At 36.6% G+C, this 27,961-nt stretch overlaps 3 protein-coding genes across 3 annotated transcripts; all 3 read right to left on the reverse strand.

The window, feature by feature from the left end:
- Nucleotides 1-2,528: 2,528 nt before the first annotated feature.
- LOC116206380 (NAC domain-containing protein 87-like) lies at nucleotides 2,529-4,769 on the reverse strand. The gene is made up of 3 exons (XM_031539235.1): nucleotides 4,327-4,769; nucleotides 3,901-4,178; nucleotides 2,529-3,492 (listed from the first exon to the last, which is right to left on the reverse strand). Exons 1-3 carry the CDS (start codon nucleotides 4,511-4,513, stop codon nucleotides 2,848-2,850), a joined length of 1,110 nt encoding a protein of 369 aa, XP_031395095.1. The 5' UTR covers nucleotides 4,514-4,769; the 3' UTR covers nucleotides 2,529-2,847.
- An 8,388-nt stretch (nucleotides 4,770-13,157) lies between these two features.
- Nucleotides 13,158-15,694, reverse strand: LOC116205595 (ricin B-like lectin EULS3). Its single transcript, XM_031538226.1, has 5 exons — nucleotides 15,208-15,694; nucleotides 14,589-14,825; nucleotides 14,130-14,252; nucleotides 13,572-13,803; nucleotides 13,158-13,403 (listed from the first exon to the last, which is right to left on the reverse strand). Coding segments are annotated over exons 1-5 (960 nt in total). The 5' UTR covers nucleotides 15,574-15,694; the 3' UTR covers nucleotides 13,158-13,401.
- A 9,909-nt stretch (nucleotides 15,695-25,603) lies between these two features.
- Nucleotides 25,604-27,782, reverse strand: LOC116205740 (NAC domain-containing protein 1). The gene is made up of 3 exons (XM_031538392.1): nucleotides 27,443-27,782; nucleotides 27,016-27,335; nucleotides 25,604-26,493 (listed from the first exon to the last, which is right to left on the reverse strand). Exons 1-3 carry the CDS (start codon nucleotides 27,609-27,611, stop codon nucleotides 25,903-25,905), a joined length of 1,080 nt encoding a protein of 359 aa, XP_031394252.1. The 5' UTR covers nucleotides 27,612-27,782; the 3' UTR covers nucleotides 25,604-25,902.
- Nucleotides 27,783-27,961: the final 179 nt, after the last annotated feature.

Here is a 27,961-nt window from a genome sequence, read left to right on the forward strand (position 1 = left end):
CGGACCGGATATCGAACTGGTCGAAACATGGATTCACGGGTTTATGGGTTCAATCGAAATTCGATGGGTCGGACTGCACGTTTAATTAAAAATAAATAAATAATAATATTATCAATGAAAATAATTATAATTTGATAAATATGCAATAATTACAATATTACTAAGAAAAACAATTAAAATATGGTTATGAATAGACATTTAGGAAGGCCACTGAGATAAATGACAAAAGAATGACAAAAAGTACGCAATAAAAAGTTGATAGATCAGTGGATTAGTGGGTGAAAGATTTCACCGTATAGTTTGGCGGTCTAAGGTTCAACTCCTTCTCCAATCATAGCTATTTTGACAATTTTTTAAAAATAAAGAGAATCAATAGAATTGACCAGTTCACGTCAGTTTTATTGAAAAATCGCCCGGTTCTTTGGGTTCATGGGTTTATTCATACACTTTGGGTCCATAGGTAGACCGGACTGGTCATAGCGCCGGTTCCCATTTCGATCGGTCGAACCGGCTGATCTGGTCCGGTTTGATTTTAATAACAGTGGTCGTTAAGACATCCTATTCAATTTATTATGCACCCATTTATGTATCCATACATAGCATTGCATTTATTATACACCCAGCACCCAAGTAAAGTTTACTGATATATAGATTACTATGCAATGAATAATTCTTTAAAGGTAATCCCAAAATCTCTCTCTCTTTTCTTTTTCCTCTTCTAATCTGCTTTTGCTTTTAGCCCACAATTCCTTTCTCTCTCTCTTCTTTTTTGGCAAATTATAGTCCAATATTCAAATGGGAATTTCACTCGTGAATTCAAGAAAACTATCTAGGAAGAAAAAACTACAAAGGAAAAAAATTTTCATTTACCATTGTAAAAGAGGAACCCATTTGAATCATGAGAAAAAAGATCGCCATTAATAAAAAGGGCGTGCACTCCAGCGGTGCACGCTCTAGCATGTTAACCTAGAAATTGTAAACTCAATACCTAGTGAGACTACTAGTGTCATTTTATTAGTTATTTATGATTTTTTTTTCATTGTACTATATCTTAAGCCTCTTTTATAATAGAAAAGATCGCAATTAGTACAATATAGTAGCTTATTCTTCTCCTTACGATCATGCATCTTCAATTCACGTACTCCTGGGAGCTTTCTGATCATGCCTTATGTTCAAGTAAATGGCCATTTTGCACCAACCCAGAGAGGATAAGGTACATACATATGTATTATGAAACGTTGAGAGTGCCGCAACCGTGGCATGAAAAAAGGATCATCATCGAGCAAGTTCAGCAAAAAAGGGTAATCTTCGAAATCAGGGGAGAGCCACAAGCTTTAATTTGCCATGGAAGTCATGAAATCCTTTGCTTGGAATGGAAAGTAGTTGATAATAATGAAAGCATGCAATGTATGCAGCAATTGCGTTTTCCATGGACGAAACCCCCCTCCTCTCTTATGGCTGACGAGCTTCTTTCTTCTCTTACAATAACCGATTCCTCTCTCAGAGCTCTCCACCGCCACATACACACACAGCCATGGCGTAATAATATTCCCATCTCTCCCTCCGCAATAATATTTTCTCTTCAAATAGGTGTCATCACTTTCCTCTTCCTTTGCCTTGTGGGAATTAATTCCGGTAAAAGCTATCATTGGAACGTTACATCATCGTACGCAATACACATATATATACCCCTATACGTACACAAAACCCATGTGTGTATATCTGACATAGCGTAATGCTCCTCGAACACGTAAGGACCACACATTTGATGATAATCGCAGATGTCATGCAATTGGTAAACTTTGCTATTAACAAATAAAACTTTGATTGCAATACATATGTTTGAGATAAACTAAAAGCACTTCGTGACTTAGGAAAGCCGATTTATGGACAAGGATTAATATGGGGTTATATGATAAGAATCTTCTTGTGGTCTCACCGCAAAAAAGAAAAACTGGAAAAATAGTAAGGTATAGGTGTAAGAAAGGTTCGACGTGAACCAATTTACCATTTTGGGAAAAGAAATTAAAACTTAAAACAAACTCAAAGAAATCCCAAAAGGAGCTCTCTCTTGTTGAGATGTGATGAACGAATATTACTTTTTTGTTTTTGTGTCACACAAAAAAAATAATAAATTAGGGCATTTTTAAAGTGTAACTCCTCATCAATCAAGCATAACTTATTTGACCTAGTAGTTGAGCGTGCAATTATCCATAGAAGCGGTCGAGGTCGAGATTGCCTTCAGGTTAAGACATGCAAATATTTATCCTGGAGAAATTCTTCGGATATAGTATTGATTGCCTGCAATTTGACTCGTTCGAAAAGGTGAATAAGATCACCCGAGGAACATATTCAGGGTGATGTATGATTTGCCCATGTGATCCATATGAAGGAAAGAATATTCTCCTTAAATGTATTTGAAGCTTTCTCCAATTCATTGTTCATTTGCGAAATATGCATTAATTGATTGAAATCACATAATTATAGCCCATGAAACTCATCATAAAGAGTATATCTTTCTGTCTATATTAATCAGAAAACAGCTCATGACTATACATGGCCGCCTACTATTATTAAATAGAAATCCAGGCCAAATTCATGTATACATTCACATAATCATAATTCATCTACATATAATAATCTTCCTGGCTATATCTATCAACGGGTACGATTCACATCACATGAAACCTAAGAACATCTTCAACACGAATCGACTATGATTATCTGTACAATATAATAGGTCAACTAAATCATGAACGATAAACCGAATGCAACTCCAAACTGATTGGTTAATCCTATATTACTGACCACTAGAATTAAATACATCGACTGACCGATTCTTCACCGTCAGAAGTCCCATAGGCAGGCGACATCTGAGATGTCCTCAATGTTGTTATTGTTGCTGGTTAATCCGAGGTTCTCTTGCTTCGAAGACGATATCTCGGCGGTGGTGTTGACATCAGTGCTGAGGCTGGTGTCCTGAGAGAGGCTGACCATTGAGTAGTCATGCTTAGAAGAGAATTGCTCCACCTTACAGTTCTGCCCGCCCATTTGTCCCCGGTGCAACAATCCCGGGTTAATCGATCCCGACCCTTGGTAGGAGCTGATCGGGTTCATCAACATCATCGACATCATCTGCGAGTAGTTGTTGTTGTGATAAACCATCTGATCTTGCAATTCAGTACTTCTGGGTGGGAAGTAGAAGTAATTCCCATCCAATGATTGTGGCATCGAAGATGAGGAAGATAAATTGATCGTATTGCCCATGCCCTTGAACTTGAATTCATTATCCTTGATAGCATCAGTGAAGCCCGAGCTCGTAGGCCCGCTTGAGCAAGTTGGGTCAATTAGAGGTGGGGGCGAAGTCGAACAGTAATCCAACATGTCATCATCTATGTAAGAATTCGATCTGGCCAAGCCTCCACCGGGAACTAATGGAGCTTTCTTCAACCCCGTGTTCTTGTGGAAAACCCTACACACAACCCAATCATCCTGCAAGGGAAAAACCGAACCACTCCATCGATCAGTTTCACTATTTCTACGAGATCTTCTTCATCACAAACAACAATATATATGTATGGAAGAGTGGAATCGCCGATTCCATCAATAAATGAGGGGGAATCGGGAAATTTAAGCTCAAGTGAAAGACAGGCGAGACTTCAGATATCGGATATCGGAATCTGGTCGACTATTTCCTCGCATCATCCATATCATCACTGGCTTTAATTAAAAAGAAAATCAAAAGCAAAAGTGAAGAAAGGGCCTTGCCAGAAAAGGGGACCTTTTTTGTCACAGATTTCCCTTTCAAAGCCATGTAACCAATAAGCCATGGAAAAGGATGAAGAATAAATGATTGTGAATATGCATAATTATATATACATATTTGTATATGTAGATTACCTTGGAAGCTCTGGGGAGATTGTAGTAGAACTTGCCCTCGAGCCGGAACTCGTGCATTACCCAGTTGGTCTTCTCGCCCTTGGGGGCTCTTCCGCGGTAGAACACGAGCGTCTTCTTCATTCCCACGAGCCGGCCCTTCCCCTTGTAGATCTCCCTGTCCTTCCCCGTGGCCTTCCAATACCCCGACTCAGTCGCCCGGTTCGTCCTCGTTCCGGTCGGGTACTTCCGGTCCCTCTGGCAGAAGAAGTACCATTCCTTCTCCCCCATCTTTGCCCTCACTGCACATAAAAGCCAAGAGTTAACCACAAGAAATCCAATCGCAAAACAAAACAATAATCAAACAAACCCGAAAATCGATCTCCTGCACCCCCGATGATTAAAAAGACATAAGTAGACATCGAAAGGGAAGAGCGAGCAAGCGCTTACTAGGCAAATCCCAAGGTTCGCACTTGTTAAGATCGACCTCTCCGATCGCACACGCGCTGAAGCTGGTGTTAAGGACCTTCGGGGTGAGGTAGTGAGTTATAATCTCCTCGTCGGTTGGGTGGAACCGGAACCCGGGAGGCAGATCGACCAGGTCCTCCTCCTTGTTCACCACCACAGACTCTTCCATATCACTCCACAACACAAGCAAGCTAAGCCAACTTAATTCCCAAGACACCCAATCGACACACAACAGGCTGCTGCAAGAACCAAGGAACACACCGACCGATCCCGGAACAGCCCGAACTAGATAACTGTGAGGGAGATAGATGAGGATATACTACAAGATGAGATTATATAGAAGGAGGGAAAGAGGGGATTGTTCCTTTTTGGTTTTGGAGGGATGGGTGGAGATAGGGAGGAAAGCTGCAAGAAAGTGAAGCAAATGAGGGAAAAGGGAGCTTAAATAGAGGAGCTTCTTCCACAAATCATTCTTTATTATTATTATCATCATCCTTATTATTATTGTTATTATTATAAATATATACATATACATATATATATATATATATATATATTTGTGAATTGAAGATCCGTAGGGAGGAAGGCACTTACTGGAGAAGCCTTGGACCCTCTCACCCTTGTGAGAATTCATTTCTCTTGTCTCTTTGCACATTCATATATTTTCCCTTAGGTATTGATTGCCGGATTAATCATTCGGCGCTCGAGTTAATCCCTTCCTCATCGTGTCGCATGGGCCGGAATCGTTGGATATCCTTTTACCTGATTGAAAGCGAGCGGTGGGGATTGCGTACATGGATACAGTTAAAACGTGATTATTATGCGACGGGTGCTCATTTCCGGATCAACGCCCTTACCAGTTGGAGCTATTGCCTTTATGTGCTTGAATACATGGGGCCTTTTGACTACAGTGGTTTTTAGGTGAAACAGTTCTGTCAAACAAGAAAGAAAATTCCATTTTTCTCTCGACAAATACCAAAAAAAAAAAGCGGTGTAGTACAATGATATATATTCTCGCTGAAAACAAAAAAATTTCAGATTCTTTTCTCAGCTTAATTGTCTTTTTTTCCTCTATTACAATAAAACGTATAAGTTTAATATAAGAAAATAAAAAATATAATAAAGAGGTATAAATAATTCAACCAGATGTTAACTCTAAAACTTTTAGATTATTAAATGAAAACATATATCAGATCGTCACCTCTGCCAGGATGAGGTCTCCGGCATCTTTCGCGTTCAATCTTTTTGGGCACCACGCCCCCTTTCTCCAGTGTTTCCTTATATAACTTTCTTTTTATCCTTTTAATAATCTCATGATCTCCTTAAAAATGAGAAAAAGGGAAAATTGTTTTCTCCCTGAAAATGCTGCGAAATGTTGGAGGAATCTCTCTCGTGCATAAAGTTTAATCATTACGAGTTTGTCAAAAAAGATTAAGAAGAGGGCCATAGCTTCAGATTCTCCCTTACTTCCCTCAAGGCTTCGCTTTGCTCGACTCGGGTCGGGTCGGGTCGGTTCGGGTAAAATCAGTAAAATCTTTGGAAATACTATTTTAGTTAGTCGGTGCTCTAAAGGCACCGATTAATATGTATATGTGATAAAAAATGTGATATGTTATGGCTTTAAAAGAAATAAAGTCCTTGAAATCCTAGATTGGGAAATTATTCATGAGGAATATATCTGGGATGCATAATTAATAAATGTTAGAAAATCATTCAAATGCATCCGAATCTTTATTAGTAAGGAATAACAATGTTTCAAACAGCACTTGCCATCTTTTAACACTTGATTACCATTGCCCTTAGGAAATGAGTCAGCTAAACCTGAGTTGATTTATTAAAGAGGATACAGTGTAGTGGCACATACGTTACGCTGGTAATTAAGACGTTTTAGATTTCAAATTCATTGGGGACTGCCTATATCATTTACTAATTATTATGATTTTTGTTTTATTATATTAAGCCTGTAAGGGGAATGAATAGATATGAAAAAAAAAACAATTGAAAGCGAAATTTAAAAGATATAATTGCCGAAAACGAATCATAATTGTACTAAATCTTTCTTTTCATTTTCATCCATTGTCTTTTTCCTTTCTAAAATAAATGCTCGTAAAAAATATTATGAAATTTTGGATAAAATACTAGAATAGTAATTAGCTAATATATGTGTGTGTGTGTGTGTGTGACATATTCCATCTCAGTGGAATAAAGGGAGGACAAAAGCCAAGTCAGTCGAGAACTAATCACCCATATAATTAGTATAATTTTCCATTTAATTAGCCTTGACTAAGTTTCTTTTTTTCTTTTTCTTTTTTCCAGCTGGAGCTTCACCAATACTTGGTCCTTATGAACCTAATCGAGGCCCTCTTTTATTATGAATAAATATTATCTGCAAATTACATATAGATACATCCGTCATTTCCGATTTGTTAGTTCATACAAGAGATTGACTCAAAGGTCATAATGAAAGAGCCCCTTTTTGATTGATCACCAATCGAGTTTCAGTGTGGAATTAAATTTGAGATTATCAAATAAACATACATCCTCCGAAAATCTCTTCGTCCGAATGCGCCGGTTGTCTCACAACATATCAATGCCCTCCATTTGTCTTGAATTTACATTTATGCCACATGTGAGAAAGTCGGAGGTTGATTCACAGGAAATGTTCGGCAGAAATAGCACTTCCCAATTAACATTAGTGTTACTTTCAAACCTAAGATTTTAGTTTTTGCCGACTTATTCGAGTCCAAATCTAAAAGTGTTGAAATATAATTGTTTAAAAATAAGTATTGATTTCACCATGAGTTTTTTTTTTCTAGGATAGTAAATTTCATAATGAGTTTAATATATTAAAGGACATAATTTTTTTTGGATGTACAAAGGACAATAATTTGAAGCAATTGAAATTATAAATGATATTTGATATAAAAAATAAACAGAAATAGTTTCATAAGTACCTTTTAACTTGTTAGTTAAAACTTAAAATCACATTTATAATTGCTCGAATTAACAAAAATCATGATCTTGGAATGTTTCGACGAATAGTACTTCTACTTAAGAAAAATAAAAGATATTTGTTTAACCTTTAATCACACTCCCGAACGAACCAAGCGTTGGCTGTATAACACAGAATGGCATACGTCGGCTCCAACTGTTCCCCACACATGCCAAACTCTGACGAACAAACTTTGAAAAACCAATACAAATAATGCTAATTTCATCTCAAATAATGCACACAAATTGAAATTAAATAATCATTAGTACAATATTAGTCTTCTTTCGAGGATATAATAAGAAGGTGGGTCCCAACTAAAATCCATCCCACGTGTTGACATTCTTATGAGGCTGAGCTGGACCATACTCAATTCCATACTTCGTCCTTTCTTTATTAGTTTATATTACTTGTTGATATTTCCATTTATTATCTATTTTTATTGTGTTGAAAAAAATCGAGCTTTCATACCCAAAACAATGATTTTATATCTCTGGTGTAGAAAGCATTACGCGGGATTCGGAATGAGGCTCGATGTGGGAGTCTTGTTATTCATGAAAAAATTGACATAAGAAGACTGAAAATTATTACTGACTTCAAATTGCGCTAATGTGTTTGGCAAACGTTTTATAAATTATTGAAATTAAAGTAGATGAATGGCCGATGCTTAAAATATAAAAAATAAATAAAAGTTTTTTTTAATTACTAATAGTAGGTTGCACAAAATTACGTTTGTACTATAATATCCAATTCTAACAACGATGTTAAAATTTTCTCATGAAATACTTTTCCTATTACATTAGTGAAAAAGTAGACGAAAATTCTTACCATGATATCAAATCAAGCTAAAAGATCAAGAAAAAAAGAAAAAATGCGAGAAAAATTCAAAATGAAAAGGCAAAATAAAGAGAAAATAAATAAATAAATTCAAACAGTTTAGTATTCATTTTCTTTAAGTATATTTTTTATTAGAGTCATATAAATAAAAAAATTATAATTAAAATATTTTTATTCTTTTAATGAGACGATTCGACTCGAATTAAATTAAATTATACCTTTTAAATTTCTCGACAGCGATATCCACAGCGAAAAGAAAATAAAGAGAAAAGAGAGAATATTGTGATGTGGGAAAATGGGAACGTGTGGGGCCCAGCCATGGGGCTTGCTATCCGGCTTGACTTCGGAGCACGAAACTGCAAAACAAACAGCCTTTTTGAAGAAAATGGGGTCAGCGGGGCCCACTGTGACGGCTTATGACGTGCGCCGTTAACTTTTGCTTTTGGATATATTTGGTGGTGTCGCGCGTGCCGTTAGTTACACTGTTTCAGCCTTGCAATTCATTGCATTTCTATCCCCATTTCTTTTTTCCTGAGCATTTATGTAATTAATTTATTATTCATTTATCTATTTTTTTGCTTATTTATTTACATTTATATTTTGTTAACGTTGTATTTTTAATAATTAAGTAAACGCGCAAGAGTCTCATAACATTTAGTTTTTTTTCCTCGAAAAAGATATATGCAATCACGTGTTCCAAAAAATCGGAAAATATTCGGCATATTCTCCTTTAAGAGAGGCAATATCAATCGGTCTCTCGAGTTTGCGAGGAGGTCAATCAGATCAAACCGGCTTCATCATGTTAGCATTAAAGACGAAACTGTGATCATCCTTAATTATCTTTTCATGCACCTCGTGCTGTAGTCAGTTAATTTTGTTTTTTAGATATGATGACTGAAACCATAGTACGGTTTGATAAATCTTCTTGTGATGAAACAAGTCCCTGGATGGGTGTGGCCATGATGTCACTGAACATTGCTCCCAAGTCATGATCATGATCTTGATCAATCAATTATAATAGAAAAAAAAATGAGAGCCACAAGCATTACCAAATCATTGGCAACAAATCTTTAAATCCTTTCTTGTCTTTTCTTGGGAGTGGGGTCTCTCCCAAATCTTAAACTTTAATCTCCCTAATTATTAGAAAATTATAGGCTCAGAACCCAATGGGTCGGACGTATTATTTAATTTACACACCAATAAATTTAATTATTTATTAGTTATGTTTTTTTAAATATATTTTTCCATTTGTTGGATATTGCAATTGCAATTAGGATCTTCAGGTATCTCTCCCCTTCAAGAGCTGAGACAGTTGACTTCTCTATGGACAGATGGGAAGTATCATGGACTTAATATAATTGGGTTGGCTCTCTTGTTGATAATTAACATTTTATATGGGCAAACTAATTAATTAATTAAATAGACAAAATAAGAAAATGGGAAGCATGAGTAAGAATGACTACGACTAAAAGATGGATATTGAGACACAGTGTGCTGCTTATGCTATTAGCAGTTTGGTATGTATATCTATTTATACATAAAACTCATTAATTTTCCAAAAATTATGCGGTTCAAAAGATGGCTTGGAGGTGCGTGTATGTCCTTTTCTCTTAATAAAAGTTTAATAGTATTGTTTTATATACATGTATGAGATAATTAATGAGACTAGTGGGGTAATTTTCATTCATCAAAAAAAAAAAAGCCAACTTTCTTGACTTTAAATTTTTCCCTCCTCTCCCTCTGTCTAGCAAGATTTGATTGAATAGCACCGGCAACTGCCCTAACCATATACCAACTAACGGAATGGCCACATAAAGAAAACATAAACCATTATTTATTTATTTATTTATTTTTCATTTGTAGAACGACAAACCATTCTTATAAGACCTTATTTGGTTGTTATATATATATATATATATATATATATGTGTATGTATGTATATCCATTTTACCAAAAAAAAAGAAAAGGAATGGCAATCTAAAGAAGTTTATATGATAAAACCCAAAAAAGAAGGAGAAAAAAAGGATCTTAAATTATGTTTACCCAGTTACCACCATTTTCAACTAGTTATTGCATGAAATTTCTTTGCATTCTCTTCCTAAATTAATATGAGAATTATATATACCTTCCTCGCATATGTCATAATGAACAACAGATCAATAAGAAAAGCGAAGATACTTCAAAGTCGTCTTTATATTTATCAGATTCCAATGTGATCATATACATAAGAGAGACGACCGATTTTTCATATTGACCAAATAGGAAATAGAAATTGCGTTCATATTTCCAAGTTTCCCAGCATGAGATCAACCGGCCTAAGTGTTAGGGTTTGAGGGGGGTCACAAGAGTCAAATTGGCACTCCAAATTCATGACAGTTGACCTTTGAACTTGATCAAGAATAATGCCAGCTAAGTCACATTGTAACCCCATTCCCAATTCAACCCTCTTTGCTAAGCTGTGGAAATTATTCTTATCCAATTAGAATTTTTTATTTTTCCATGAAATCGCGAGGTATTTTTATATTATCAGCTAAAATTAATCATTCAGACGTCAGTTTGATTTTGACTACGAGATGCTTCCCATGAATTTCAAGATCAGGAGTAAATTTCATCTAGATTAATTAAACTTTTGTCAATTGCATTATAACTTGTGATTTATCCAATGATATATACTTTAAGGGAAAATATTAAACATATAACGATGGGCTTTCTTGGAGATGCATAGGTGAACTGCATCAGTCCTGCTCTGTATTCGATTGTAATCCACTCTTGCTGGCTATGCAGTACCCCAAAATATCATAAGATTGCTTGTCCCGGAATCATAACCCGACCCACTGATGTCACAGAGAGTCATGTACCCTCGGTCTAGTTTAGTTTTGCATAGCGAGTCCGGACAAGAACAAGAAAAGACCAGCTTTCCCCGTTCTATCCGTCTCGCGCACCACACATATCCAAGTCACACCAAAGTCATACACTAATAGAGGGTGAACTTCAAAGAAACCAGTTTCCCAGATCAGTTTAGTCCCATCCTACCTGGCTCAGGTTTACGGGTCCTTCTCATACTGGGAGCTGCAAACAACGAGTGAACTAGAACATGCCCCGTATAGGCCAGATCCAAAAGAACCGGTTCGTGCAAGATTCGTTCAATCCCATCTTTGTTTTTTTTATCACACCCCGAATCTACATACACCGAGAGTGCGCATATGATGGTGGTACCAGTAATAGTCTAAACTAGCTAGGATTACTATATAAATCAAGCCCTTATGTTATACAGCAGGGATTGCTTCAAGAGAAGGGAAAATAATTAATCCCCACATGATCCAGATGGTTGCAGAAACATTTGTCAAAGCCAAGGACAGACACATAAATGATATAAACGGTACACATAAATACAAACATACACAAGTACATATATATGTAATGGATTGATTCTGAAATAGTTGGAGTTGAGTCAAGGGGAAGCTTCTGCTTTGCTGTTATGTGTGAAGCTCCACAGAGAGGGCTAAGTTGTAGGGGAATTGTTTTTATGTGATTGGGGAGGAGTATGAATCAATGCATGTACATTTTGACTTATCCTTTTTTTTTTTTAATGTGAACTCTGGTGTTTGGAAGTTTAATTGGGCCCGCTTAATTCAGTTGAGTTAGGTCAGCACACTTGTGTAGACCTCTTCTAGCATAGATTTTTTACATTCGCAATGGCTCGAACCGAGACCTTACTTAAGCAGAACAAATACCGAATCGTTTGAATCAACCCAACGTTGGTATTTGGACTTATCCGTCGATACTGATTGTTAACCAAAAACGAATTGCAATGATTGTTGTTTGCAATAATTGCAGCTTAAATGATTGAGGGGATTCCGAATCTTTCCCTGATTTTCGGCAGGGCTTTTTGATTCAATTCCAAGTGCTTGTCTCTGCTTATTCTGGGCATCCGGCTGAAGAAATGAGTTGTTTGTTAGGGAGGAGATTAAGCCCAATCATAGTATTCCGTAGAGTGCAGAATGCAATCCACAAGCCGAAGGCCCGGCCCGAAGCTCATGGACTTAGGCGTGATTTGGTAGTATTGTTATTGAAATTAGGCGTGATTTGGGAGTATTGTTATTGAAATATAACTGTTGAAGTATAATTATTGAAAAATAAGTGTTAATTTTAAAATAAATAAAAGCGTTTGGGAGTTAACTATTGAAAATTGTTAAAAGTAAAAAAGACAATTATTAATATATGAAACAAAATAAGCATAAGCAAATTTTATACACACCTATTAACCTGCTTAAGAAAATCACGTTTGTAATTGCAGTTTCAACCCAAACCACGGTTTCAAAAACTCTCACCAAGTACCAAATCTACTTAAGATTATAAAAAAAGTGATTATGAAACTTCCCACCACACTCTTAAACGAACTTTTAGTGTTACGAATTCATGCCGTTTCGAAGAACAAGAAAAGGCTGCAGTATATTTGAGCTGCTTGAGATCTTTGGCTAGGTGCTCTTTACCAATTGAACACACAGCATGAGAAGATCTCTTGCTTTTTGGTCGATCTCCTTAATAACTCTTATACCAAGCTGTAACCCGGTTCGGCTTTTCTGGGGCCGCTTGGTTTTACGGTAGTTCCACACGCTCCATCTCCCTCATCAACAACCATCTCTCCTGCAGACGTTATTGGGCTCAGAGAGTAAATTGTGGATTCTACCTTCTGCAGTGAGTGTGATGCAGCATGCTCCGAAGCGCATGTCATGACTTCTGCCTTTTTATGCTGAGCCAATACCAGGTCACTCATATCGCAAAACTGAGCACATTATAAAGGCAACCCGGAAACAGCATGTGATGATATCGATGTATCAACAGTCCAGTCTGAGGCGGGGTCATGAAAAATGCAATTATTCCCGGACTATCTGTATGGCGTCTCAAACAGACGGGAGTCCCCGGAGGGAGGGATCTTAATACCACTCCCAATGGATGTAATGATTTGGAAATGAGTGAGACTTATTACAGGGAATATTCATAAGATATAGATTAATATCAAACATTATATAAGTGTATATGTCGGCATAATTACAAATAATTATGATAGCAGTAGCAGCCGAGTCCCCGACACACCCAGAAAAGCACACACATTACATGGATTTAGAACAGATGCTTATAGAGAAACAAACCGAAATACACCCGTTCTGGATACACCAATGAAATGAAACACAACAGCATTCCGACCTCAGTGATATCACCTCAAGCATCCTGCAATTTCAGCCATTCATGAAGAAGAGAATAGTTTAGGGAAATAGACCATAAAACCAAACATGAAAGAAGCACGATAAAAAGCAGTTTCAAAGAGTTCGTCGAATGAATGAAGATGCTATCCCTATAACCTTCATTTCATTACGTGTAGAGATTTTTGAAACTTACAATGGGTTGTTGCGATCTTCCAGCGCTGATTATCGCCCTTGTTCCACTGCCAGAGTACGATGGTGGTGCCATCATGGACCCCACCAGATTTCTTGTCACCATGGAAAGCATCCAAATTGAGGCGGACGTTGTTTACCATTCTAATGGCTCTGTACCCATCTCCTAAGTCCTTGCCCCCCGACCACAGGATAGAGCTGTCGAGTTGCTCAGGGCTATAAGGTATCAGTTGTACCTGTGCAAAAAATTGAAGAATGAGAATTTATCTATCTTCCGAGTACAAACCCACCTCTCGGATGAACTGCTAAAACTATATACTGTAGTTGAAATGAGTCGTTTGAGACTTCTGCCAGAACAATCTCCATTATAATGGAATAGTTAGATGAAGATAAAGTCGCATAAAAGTCAAAATTGAAAGCAGTGAAAGAAATGATACCATAAATCCCATTTATACTCTTAAAGACAATGCAAGCTATATGAGAAAGAAGTTCTTATGGGATGAGAGGCTCTAGCGTTTATAAAAATTACTGGACAGATACCATATGAGAAAGAAGTTCTTACGGGATGAGAAGCTCCCACTGAGTGTTTGATGGCCTGACCAGTAGCCTTGTTAACAAGGGAAAAGCAGGGGAAACCCTCCTCGTCTTTAACTCTTGTGCTGAACTTCTCATCTTTGTACCATTGCTGTAATTAAGACCACAGTAAGCCACCACCATTCATCCCACAAACCAAACAACAGATGCAAAAGAAAGAAATCAAAAGTCACTTCAAACTGCAGAAACGATCAAACACTAGTCCAATGAATTCTCTTACAAGAGTTTCACAAGTGCACAAAATGCCTACGATAACTGATAAAACAACAAAGGGACAGGATGATATGCCACAACATGCAATATTCATAACCAAGAAAATGACAGTTGTAACAGGTACTTTACTAGTATAATCGCCTATCCTTGTTAATCTTGATGCTTCAATCAAAACCCATAGCTAAAGTATAAAAAGACAGCACTGTAAACATACCTGCATCGGGTCATTCGGGTTATAAGGCGCTAGAATGACCTTATCATCACAGACAGTTAAGGTGTAATTAGGCTCCGCCTTGCAGTAGACCTTAACAGTGGATTTACTGGAGAAATACGAGGCAAGCGCCCCTCCTCCCCCCACAGTCACAACGGGTGCAGAATCAGGCTGCTGCTCAGAAGTGTGGTGATGAATGAATGAAGGCATGTGCGGTCGGTATGAGTGATGGGTCTCAGTCTGTTCTCCGATGCCGTAAATTTACAACAGCAGTGTCATCAACAAAAAGAATTTGCGGTATCAAAAATGCATAGTGAGAGCAAAGACATCAGAGAAACAGGACACTTACATCTGCAATTTAATTACTATGAGATAACATAGATTTCACAGAAAGATTCTTCCTTACTTTCACATGAGATCAATCATCAATGAAAATATATCATCGATAAAAATGATCATATCACCAAACAGCTCAGTCGTTGATCTCGCTCTCGATTCAACAAAATCTTCGATAAACAGAGATTCGTCCAATCTCTGTTTGCCATCAAACCACGAAAGCCACTAACTTTTCTCATACAGGACACGGGTAAGCAACAGAATCAAGGTAGACGCAGTAGTGGACCTCATGAGAGACGTGGTGAACAGTCGAAGGAGGCTGCTGAGGCGGGTAATCGGAGAAGCCCTCCGATTCTTGGGGACGATGGTAAGGCGGGTAGTTGCCGTAGCCCGAATCTTGAGCTGGGGGAGGGTAGGGATCATAAGGTGGGGGGACATGGGAGGTGTGGTACACATTTGACGGCGGCGGAGGTGGCGGGAATTCGTCCCCGCCGCCGTAGTAAGGTGGCGGGGGGTGATCGAAGGGTGGCTGCGGCGGTGGTGGGTACGGGACGTCTCTCGGCGGTCTGTCTCGGTCTTCGTAGTCGTCGTCGTCCCTGCGGTGGTGGGTGTGAGTGTGGGAGTGAGACTGGTGCCCGAACGGGAACTCCATCGTCGGAATGTCTCCGAAGCACCGATGATCAGCAGAACAGAGCAGAGTGCTCGATGGAAGCAGCTACAATAAGAGAGAGAGATTCTCAATTTTTCCTTCCTTTTTTTTGTTTTTCCAAATTTTCCTTTACCTTTTCCTTTCTTTTAATTATTATGTCGAATACCTCATAGTATCACACGTTAATTTAAAATTTACTTAAAAAGGATCATAATTTACATCTGACTCAAAATATATTCCGATATTAATTTCTCTATTAATATTTAATGATGTTACTGACGTGAAACTTAAGTAGGTCTATTTTTGTTACTATGACCCTTTATTTGTGATAGATTTAAGAAAAAATCAAAATTATATTATAAATTTAAGAAAAATTTGAAATTATAAAATATATTTAGAATTCACTTATGTTTCATTGATGAAAAAATTGATGGCGTGATATATTTGAAATAATATATAAATCACATGTATTTTTAAATAATTTTTAAAGTACGTATAGATTTAAAAAAATAATAAAATCATGAAAAATATGTGGGTAAGAAACCTTTTATTTTATATTTTCCCCTTTTCAGTAAAAGTTTTCGGTTGTCACTACTTTTTTTTCTTCTTTAATTTAATTATTATTTTTCTTCAATTATTATATGCTTTGGGTAGGGTTTGCAAAAAGCGCAAAATAAATGTCGGGCCGAAATGACGCTGGGTGGGTACTGCAAAGAGTTCCTTGCGCTCGAGAAAAGATCCCTCCTGTTTTTGCTCTCATGTGGTGAGAGTTGAATTAAAATGTCAAGCCGAGATGACTGAGAATTACGTGAAATTAGGCAAAAGGACAGCGAAATGCGCGAACTAGAATTATTATCGTAATCAATAAAATAACTCGTAATTTTTACTGGGATGGTCAATTTTATAAATAATAAATTGCACTTGTGATTCAAAAATTTTTACAAATGTTTCAATGTGGTATAAAAATTTTTTTTTTGCTACTTAATGGTACAAAATGTTTCGAAATTGTTTCAGTATAATACAAACTGTCATTTTACTATTAACGCCGTCAAGACGTCATTTATAAGATTTGTAACTTTTGCACCATTATATAACTTACGTAAAACATTTTGTACTATTAAGTTACAACTTCAAAATATTTTGTACCATCATGTAATGTTTTCCAAAAATTGATTTTGCATCATCAGCGTCGATTTGACTGCGTCAATGGCGAGATGACGGTTTGTATTATATTGAAACAACTTTAAAACATTTTGTACCATATTGAAATATTTGTAAAATTTTTTGAACGACCAGTACAATTTACCCATTTATAAATAACGTGAGATTTGTACAGTTATAACCTCTGATGCAATGCTTAACTTTGACATGTGAAGCAACCTTTGTACTCGCCCCCATTGTGGTGGAAGCAGTGTTCTTAATCCTCCCATTTTAAAAAGGTATCAATAAATATAGTTTATTTGCTTCACACATCCAACAGCTACAGTGTAAGATATACCAAATTTTGTGTATCTTCCTCTCGAAAGTAGAAATTCATTAGGCTTCTATTTAGTGTAGACACATCTTCCGGTAAAATAGATCATTTAGGTCACTCACCTCAAAAGATGCCGAGTAACATCACGGTTCGAAAATCACACCCTTTGTAGTTCCTGTTCGGGATAGTTGATGAAGAACTTTACTCAAATTCTCTTTCCTTTCATGGAACTCAAAGTTGAAAATAAGTTTTCTCTCTAATGGTAAAAATCCGTTGAACCTCAAATAATCAAATTCACCCATTGTTAATGTGAATGTAAAATGTTTACTTATTACCGTCCATAACTATATGTCTTTTCGGCTTCTAGAAGCGAGGTGACGGCACATTATTGCATCACTCATCACGTCCTTATTGGAGGAGAACTGAAAGGTCACACAACTAAAGATCCACTTCATCCTTCGTAGCACATTCTAATGTTTCGTCTCAGCTTTATATATTGTATATAGATATGATCAGAAAACATTTCTTTTCTATTTTTTATTAGGACTGTGATTAGAATTTCATAATTTGGCTGCTCGACTGCGATCGTATTATTCTTATTTGATGTGATTTTTTATGTGTATTTCCCTTTACTATTAGCTTGGAGAATTCCTCGGATTTTTTTCCCAAAATTTTGCTTTATATTCACTTTTAAATAATTATAAAATTCTCATTACCTTCGAGAAAAACAAAAAGAAAATGCCTTTTTTTTGGTAATTTTTTGTACTTACAGTTGATAGACAAATTTCTCATACTTTCATTTTCCAACTGCATATTTTTCTCATCAATTAAAGCAATCTAATTACTTAAAAAAGAAAGAAAGAAAGAAAATGTGAAAATTATTTGCTTTAAATATCATTATCTTAAAAGTGTGTGTAGTGTAGTAATGCACGTTCTCGCTTGACAACTAAGAGGTTACAGGTTCGATACTCAGCATAACTATTCGTGTCCAATTGTTAATTATTAGGATTTCTATTTCATTGTATTATGTCTAAGAGCCTCTCTTATATCAAAAAATATATATTACTATCTTCGTGTGTTAAATTTGGCAACTAGGTTAAATGAAATTTTGTTTATTTCTCTCATTAGGAATTTTGTTATTTCATGCTAATTAAAATTTCCCTGAGAAACCAACACGAATTGATTAAAGCGGTTCAACGCTTGTTCCGCTTAAATAACGTCTCGGGTTCAAGTTCTTGTAAATGTAAAAAAATTCACGCTGAAAGAGTTTTACATCTTAATGGTCCGATCCGACTTGACTGGATTAGTTGAGGTTCAATTTAACTTTTCAGATATTAGATCGACCGAAAAAATTCCAGATCCTCTTAATAAACGCAACGATTAAATTGAGTGAGTTACATAAACTTTATCGGCAATATTTGGCACCTCCTGTTTGTTCACTAGAGAAGATCATTTTTGTAGTATTCACTCTGAAATCAAATTATATCCTATAATTGTTTGAAATACCGTGTTTCTTTCAACAACACAATGATGAGAGTCTTCGACATTAGTACTCTCTTTTTTATCGATAAAAAGGGATCAAAAGTCAACAGGAAGAGCACTTATAAAAAAAAAAAATTCTCTCATTAATTCGTCATACTCGGTTCCTCTCCATCTAAACGGGATGTGATTGTCTGGAGAAACAAATTCCTCATGGAAAAGGGGATGGTATGCCTTAGTAATTAATCCATGGAGATCGATTAGAAAATTTTGACCTGAAATCTCTTCCCACTGCCAATTTAATTTGGAGATAAGGCATGAGATCATCCCAAAATCATCAATCAAGTGATTTTATATTCATGTGGCAATTTTAGAGTGGTTCAATTCAGTTTTAATTAGATAGATTTTATTAAAGAATTGGGGCAAGTAAAGTGGGTGGATCTCACCAATTCTCTGCCACCCACTTAGACTTTCTTAGGACGTCGCTTCCATCATTCATCCATTGATCTATTTTCTAATAATAGCAAAACATATCCCAAATCAATATATGATATATAATGGCAGATCTCATATCCTTGACACATTACTCAATTAGATTCTCTCATGTGTCAAGTACTTGACATTCAAGATTTCTCATATTCTCGGCACATTGGCGTATTAACGAATTACAATTAAACTCTTGATATATTAACATATTAAAATTACAAATAAATTACTAAAAGATTATTTTTATAAAAAATAATAAATTACTAATATAATATAAAAGATTATATACAATTGTGAAAAATTACTTTTTTGACACATCCACAAATTAATATATGGGTAAATTTTGATAACACCCGATATAGTTTGTGAAATGACTAGTGACACCCATCTCCTTTCAAAAATTAGCAACACACCATTTCTCCTTTCGCTGATGTGGCACTAACTGAATATTCATTTTGCCACAGGATCCTATATGCGGAACTCCACAAACCGACCCGTGACTTGATTTCTTTACCCAAACTAAATCTTACCAGACTTAAGAAAAACAGTAAAAATAAACGAAATGAGGGGGGATGTGTGGCTGATTTTAAAGAGAGGGAGTGTCGCTGGTCATTTTACAAACTATATGGAGTGTCGTCAAAATTTGCCCTTAATATATTAAAAAGTTATAATATGAAAAATAATAAATTAATGATATTTAAAAAATGTACATAATTTTAAAAATTTACAATTGAGTTACAAATCAATATATAATATATAAAGGCAGGAACATTTCGCCAAGTTTCGTCATGTGGCACTCAAGTCTTCTCATATGCCTGACACGTGGCATTGGAGCTCTCATAACCTTGAGACATTGCTTTACCAGGTTCTGCGATGTGTCAGCCTCCGCCATGTGTCATCTACTTGACAATCAAGACTTCTCATATTCTCGACACATTGACGTATTAACAAATTACAATTAAACTCTTGATACATCGACATATTAAAAATACAAATAAATTACTAAAAGATTATTTTATAAAAATAATAAATTACTAATATTATAAAAAAGATTATATAAAGTTGTGGAAAATTATTTTTTTGACACATCAATATATTAATATATTATGCAAATTAATAACTTACTAATATTTAAAAAAATAATTCATAATTTTTAAATTTTACAGATGTATTACAAATTAAAATCTTGATACATTGACATAATATTTTGTTAGTATAAAAAATGATAAATTACTAATATTATAAAATAATATATAATTTTTGAAATTTACAAATTATTTACAAATTAAACTTGACACATTGAAATTGTAACGTGTAAGGTAATAAACTACATAAAGTAAACGGGTAAATAATCTAAAACTCTTCTATAAAATTAATATATATGTAATATTAAATGTAATCTTATTACATTGCAATAGAAACATATGAAAATTGGTCAATGACACAAATTCAATGCCTATTAAATTATTCAAATAAATGATTTTTCAAACGTCTTTCTTTTTTTACCGTGTTTTGATGTACCAAAAAGACTTAATATTGCATGTCTATATATAAATCACCAAATTGTTAAAACCTTCCGCCCATTCATTGGCGAAAGCAAATTCTCTCTTCCTCTATTGCACTTCTTATAACTAATGTTTCAAGTCAAATTCTGCTAGCATTTCGCCCAAAAAAATGATTTCCTTCGGGTTAGATTATAAGAATTTAATCTTGGTGAATTTCCAATATTCGAGTGCAGATGATCTACATTTACCTTGCTCAAGATGATGGATCGATTACGTGCACTTACATCGGCCAATTGTAGATCGATTTTGAGCGTTGCAGGAGAAAAGAAAAGGGGAAAAAAACATAAGTGTGTTTCTTTTTTCTATATGCCTTCTCTTATTGTTCATTGCTTTCCATTTTATGTTGCAACAAATATTTCTCTTCAGCAAAATCTCATTAAGATTTTTCATAATTTTTTAAAAATTAGAAATGCAGTTAGCTTACTAAGTTTACTTTAAAAACTATTATCATTCTATTAATCAGGCATTGCTTAAGAAACTTTTCTGTTAAATATTCTTTGAGCAAGATACCTAAAGCACAATTATGCTATGTGGGTATTTTATAATCAAAGAACAAAATATGTAAATTCATTCCCATACATTTTGTGTAACGTGTTTGCCGCCCCATTTACACGTACTTATCTAAATTAGTTGTGCAGAAAATATAACTCATACTTAGATGTCACTTGATTCTCTATTAGCATTAGGAAAATAAATTTTCTATAAGTATTTAGTTTTATCTTTCATCTTTCAATAAAAAAAAAGGGATAAGAATTGCAAAAATCACGCGTTTTGAAATTTATAACAAATTAGGTTTGTGATTCACTATTACTATAATTTAGTAAATCATTTTTATGTATGAAGGGAAAAAAACCAGAGACCTTCAAAAATAATCGTAAAAACATAATTATGATTTAAGTTAGAAACATTCTGATTTTACATTTCTTATCCGATTTAGGTGTAGTTTAGTTTATAATTAATGCCCTCAAAATTCAAGTACAAGCAATTTATTCTGTAACATGTATATTTAGAAAGATTATATCGTTGATATTAGTATTAGAATATATCTACCTTTTTAAAATATAAAAATCTCATTAGGAGCCATTTTCAAATAACTTTTCTTAATAAATAATTTATTACTTTTACATGGCACCCTTATAATTTTGTTCAATACGCCAATGAATTACACACTACTATAAGTATTATTAAGCTTTAGTGAATAAATTAAAATACTATTTAACTTATGTATAGAATATACACTTTTGAGAAGTCATTTTGAAATTCATATAAAAAAACCTGAAAATTTATTAACTAAGAAGATTTTGGAAAAGAACAACGTAACATTCCCCGTGCAACGCGTGGGTGTGATAACTATTTCTTAAGCACAAAAGATTTTCCTCAAATCATTTCAATTTTTATATTTTTATTTTGCTTGAAATTGAAAGGTATTTTGTCCAGTCCCAGTTTTGTAGTCGTTCCCTTCGTTGCCTCTCTTCATATCGAGAAGTCTCCATTTATACGCCATAAGCATATCCCAATTGTACGATCACGTGTAATCTCTCCACATTTCACGGGCACGCCAAATTTCCGTACCAACTGATACGACAACGAAGGGAAATGATAACATGCCACAACATGCGATATTTATAACCAAGAACCTGATGTTCGTAATAGGTAATTTACTGGTATACTTGCCGTCCGTTATAAGCTTGACGTTCTACTCAAAACCATCAAAACCATAGCCCAGACTATAACGAGACAGTGTTGTAAACATACTTGGGTCGGGTCATTCGGGTTATAAGGCGCCAGAATGACCTTATCACGACTGATAGTAAGGGCGTAATTCGGCTCCGCCTTGCAGTAGATCTTGACAGTGGCCTCATTGGAGAAGTACGAGGCAGGTTCCGCCTTGCGCTGCTGTGATATCAAATTATCAAAAACCCAAATTGAGAGCAAATCACATTACAGAAACAGGACACGCTTACATCTGCAGCTCGGGAAATGACTATGAGACAACATAGATTTCACCAAAAGATTCGATCTTATTTCCACATATCATCAACATAAGCAAAAAAATGTATTGTGAGGATCACATTTTCTTCTGACAAATCCTAGCAGATAGCGATATCTACTAATCTTCATTTAACGAATTTTGTCACAAGACAGTCTTCTCGTATAAGAAAAGAAAACATTTTTCATTTTTGGGTAAAAAATCCATGACTAAACGTATCATTGATTAATGGGATCACATCACCGAATTTCTCAGTTGAAGAAGCAACATCAACTCTCACTCTCATTTCAATAAAAACCTTTGAAGAAGAGAGATTCGTCCGGTCTCTTGTTTTGCGAAAAGCCGCTAACTCTTCCTCATAGCGAACAAAGCGAAGAGACAAAATCATGGTAGACGCCGTAACAGACCTCGTGAGAGGTGTGGTGAACGGAGGAACATGGCGGGGGCTGATCGAAGGGTTGCTGTGGTGGCGGTGGGTAAGCAGTGTTCCTCGACGGTCTGTCTCCATGTTCGTAGTTGTCGTCTCGTCGGCAGTGGCAGGTGTGAGTGTAATAGTGACGAGAGTGGTGACCGAATGGGAGCTCCATTGTCAGGATGTCTCCCAAGCTTCCAATGATGATCGGCAGAGCACAGCAGAGCTCCATTGTCGGATGGAATGAATATTGGAGGACCATGGCAAAAGTTTTTGACGGACTAAATTATTAGTTTAACTAATTTTAGGAGAATCGAATTAGAAATAATGGCAAGTTTAGTCATTTTCATCATCTTTATGAGCATTTCTTTGGTGCCATCTGCTTCGGCAGATCTGGAGGAATCTGTTTCGGAGGGAGAAGCCATGTTTCTCTCGTATAACTATTGCATTAGCCAGGTTCGAAGCTTGGGTTGAGGACAGGGATGGATCGAGGGGCCGAGAGAGAGGCAGTCGTCCCCAGAAATTTTCGACATTCAATAGAAATCTATATATTATTATTATTATTATTATTCAATTTTTGATAAAATTTCTTAGATTCGGCCCCCCTAATTTGACAAAATTACAATCCCATTTGCTTTCTTAAGGAGCTCGCTCGTCCTAATCACCGAATCCTCGGTCGGTCCCTGAAAGTGGTAGAGGAAAGTTGCTGATAAATGATTGTTGGATATGAATGGTTTGTTGAGACTTGATTTCGTTTGAATCATCAAATTGAATCAAATTGTAATATAAAACCATTCTAGATATATACAGACATCAAAAAAGAAGAAGAAGAAGAGGAAGAAGAAGAAGAAGAAGAAGAAGAAGATGAACTATGCATATATCTTTGCATTTATTATTTTGTTTTCATCATATATCTTTGCATATAATCTTTTTTCCTTTTTACTACATTTTCATCCGGGTTGAGACGTCTATTATGTCGAAAGGAAAAAAGGGAGAGGAAAATGAATCATTGGATTCTCTTCGAATTAAGCCAGACTCAAGGGAACATGAACACTAATAAACGAGAGAGTCTTGACCTTTCTGAGCTTCTCTCCATCTAAACATACCATTAATGCCTTCAAGAACAATTAATCTCTCGTCGAAATCGACAATGATTTCTTTAGTAACATTCGATCTAGATCGACTGTCGAAATGTTAACACGAGATCTTTTTTCCATCGCCCTCTCGGTGCTTGAGTTGGAAATCTGCCTGAGATTATCTCTAAATTGTCAATGATGACTTATGTGGCGATTTTAGAGTGGTTCAAATCAATTTCAATTAGGCACATTAATTTATTAAAGAATTGGAACAAGTAAAGTGAAGGGGCGTTGATCGTCAACTTTCTGCCACCCATTTGGCCTTTCTTGGGACGTTGCTTCCATCATTAATCTTTCTTTTTTTTTTAAGCAAAACATGTCCCAAATCTTTTTTTAAGGACAAAAAGTTTTTCTTCAGTTATTTTCCAATTATTGATGACTTGCTTTAAAGATGTTTTGTCTTATCCTGGTTTCGTTGTCGTTCCTCATTGCCTCTCTTCAAATCGAGATGCCTATGTTTACATGCGTATATGCACAATCTTCTTAACACGTGTACTCTCTTCGTATCTCCGAGTCAAAAAGACTGGAAAACATAACCCTGATAAGAGCGTGCACGTTTTATATTGTGGATAAATTAATCATAAGAAATTTCTACATCGGCTATAATATGAAAAAAAAAATTAATAAATATTAGCACCTCTTTTATTGTGGAAAATTGAGTGAAAACGTCAAATTAGTGAGTTTCGATTTGGGAGTGGTTGAACTGCGATTGCAAATGCAAACAATTGTATTATGAAGGGGACTAGAATAGGGCATAGACCGTACATGGGCCTTTAGGGTTGATGGGAAAGAAATTAGAGAAAAAAAATCATGTTTTCTTTACGTGATCAAAGCCCCCCCCTTAGGTCCTTTGGGCTATCAAATTGAGTGTAACTAAGCCTCCAAATGAAAATAAATTCACACGTCCATTACTAAGCATGCAAATTCCAAGTAGACGAACACGTACCATACTCCTCAATTCTCGGAGATCACTAGGCTGCTTATGCGAATATTCCTCACAATACTTTCTACATATCAATTGTTTCAATCAATATGATCCGAATGTAGGGACAATTGTAATATATATATATATATATATATGCATATTTTATGCACCGCCACGCGCATATCGGAATGTTCATGAACCTCTTGCTAATCAAGGAAAGTTTTATCCATTCAAAGTTATTTTGGGCTACTTTCTCCACTTTCCTCCAATTTGACCAAACAAATGCATCACTTTCTTAGTAATCCGTAGCAAATAGAAACTCTCTTCATCTCCACACCTATCCTAGACCTCCAAAAGAATCGTATTTTTTCTTGTCCTTTTGTTTTCGATTCATATTCGTCGCGTTTCTCTCTGTAAGTTTTTAGGAAACTACGAACAATAGGGACACGGTATTAACAGATCGAGTCTCGTGTATCCAGCTTAATCACGGGGGGTAAGTGAACGTGGAGGAAGTGCCACTGTACGGAACGAACTTCTCGGAGATGTCACCGGAGTAACATGTTCGGTTCGATTAAATGTTCCAACTGCATTTGATTTGGTTCTAAGTTCATTGACTTGAAATTGGGGTCTACATTGGAAAATTTCCATAATAATAAAACCTACCACCAATCAATTTCCACTTCCTAAGGGAAGGAAAAATTCAATCATATGCATGCAAACTCCCCTGTACATATTTTCAACTTATATCGATCGACCGATTTCTTAATTTTAATTTTTAAATTTTAATTTTTTTCGCTCCCAATATAATTCTTCTAGTCCTAATTCATTTCCTCGTTCTCTCCAAATTGTTGGCCCCTGGGCATGTTCATCCTAGGAATGGGACATTCGGGCTGAGAAGCAGCTGTTGGTTCAGATACGAGTGGGTGTTGAACATGTAGTTGTACTGTCCCGGGACGTCAAACTGGGTGCCAGCAGCTCCGCTGGTCAGGAAGCTGCAGGTCGGGCCAGGGAATTTCTTCGAGGGGTGGGACATTTCAGCCTCGATGCCAGCACGCTGCCTCTTCAGTGCATTCTGGATCACCGGGCCTGATGGGCTTATAGCAGGGACCATGTGATGCTCGCGGTCCGTGTTGGGAGCAACCACGTGGGTGAGGGTCGAATCGGACGGCTCAAGACAGGACAGGCTGTTGAGCTGGGTGCTGCTATCGGACAAGAAGCTGCTCAGCATCGCGTAGTCCATCGCATCTAACAAGTTCGAGAAAGATGATGACTTCTGGGACATGAGGGTGTTGCCGGTACTATTGCTCGGGACACCAGTCAGGCCCGGTAACTTGGTATCTTGAGCACTGATGAGACACTCTTCTTCTTCTTGATCTAGATTGATCGTTGGTACAGCTGCTGCAGGAGACAGCGCGTTCAGCTTCTTGTAGATCCGGCAGAGCACCCAATCATCGAGCTGCAAGTGCAACAAATAAGAAACATATCACTATTTTTGGTCAATCATGATTTATATGATCAAAGGAGTCGCATGCAGGATTTTCCGAACTTAACAAATAGGATTCACTGAACAGTACTATTTAAGGAAACGAGATGAAACCGAATCGAGAGAATACCGAAAATTATAATGGAACAGGGAACTATAGAGCTTAATAATTGAATAAAGTGCTACGAACTGATAATTGAGAATATATTCCAGCAGATGTGAAAGTCAGCAAGAGACCTAACAAGTGAGGAAAAAAAGGAACCACGTGTGTCTGCGTATTCACATTCTGGTCTTTTTTCCTTTTCTTTAAGGTTTCACAAGCAAAACAGTTCAGATGAAGGATATGTGTACATAGGCAAAACAACCACGGACGGCGACAACGATAGTTTTCTCGAACTGTCCGACAGAAAACCATCGATTATTACCGCAGACTGCACGGAACTGTCAGGAGACTAAAATGCCGAGGACATATTTCCAAGAGATCGCGTCGCTTACCCTCATCGAAGAATCCTTGAGCCTCGTGGGCCTGTTGGTCGGGGTGAGGGTGCACGGAGATTCCGTGAGCCGGTACTCGTGCATGATCCAGTTAGTCTTGGTTCCCTTAGGAGGCCTTCCTCTGTAGAAGACCAGGGCCTTCTTGACGCCGATGTTCTCATTTTGGGCTCCCCTCGACGCCGAGGTCATTATGACCTTGTCCGTGCCAGTCGCCTTCCAGTACCCGGAGGCGGCTGCCCTGTTCGGCCTGGCGCCATTCGGGTACTTCCGGTCCCTAGGACTGAAGAAGTACCACTCTTTCTCACCAAACGCCGCCTTATCTGATCAAAGAATTGGAACCGGAAACCAACATCAGCATCGTATACATACATATAACAGGTTTTTCACAATCCATTCTATGATATAAGTTACTTAGTTGAATAAAGACCTGGCAACTCCCATGGATCAAACTTGTAGATATCGACTTCCGCGATGATAGAGACGGGGAGGGGGATCGAGGACACCTTCTTCTGGAGGTAATGGAGGATTAGCTCTTCGTCGGTCGGGTGGAACCTAAAACCGGGGGGCAGGGATGACTGCGGGTTCTTCATGGTCATAATAAACAACTCTCCTCCTTAATTAGACCAGTATATATCAGAAGTATCTCAATGAGTGAGGCACGGCCCACCAAAGCTACTATGGAAACAGAACCAGAGATGCAGGTGTGGCCAAGTTGCAGCCACAGGAAGAGGAGTAAGAAGAAGAAGAAGGAAGGAAGGTTTGAAATTTTGTAAGGGGGAGATGGGAAGCCAATTTATGCTTGTGCGGGTTTTGTCGTTTTGTGCATAGAAATTTGAGGATTAGGCCAAAGTGGAGTGGAAGGAAAAGCTGGAAGAAGCTGACAAAAGAAAATAAATTAAGAGATGTGATACAGTCGATAAAGTTAGTTTATGTTGTATCGACAGAA

Source organism: Punica granatum, chromosome 4 (genome assembly GCF_007655135.1).
Source record: "Punica granatum isolate Tunisia-2019 chromosome 4, ASM765513v2, whole genome shotgun sequence".
Lineage (NCBI taxonomy): Eukaryota > Viridiplantae > Streptophyta > Magnoliopsida > Myrtales > Lythraceae > Punica > Punica granatum.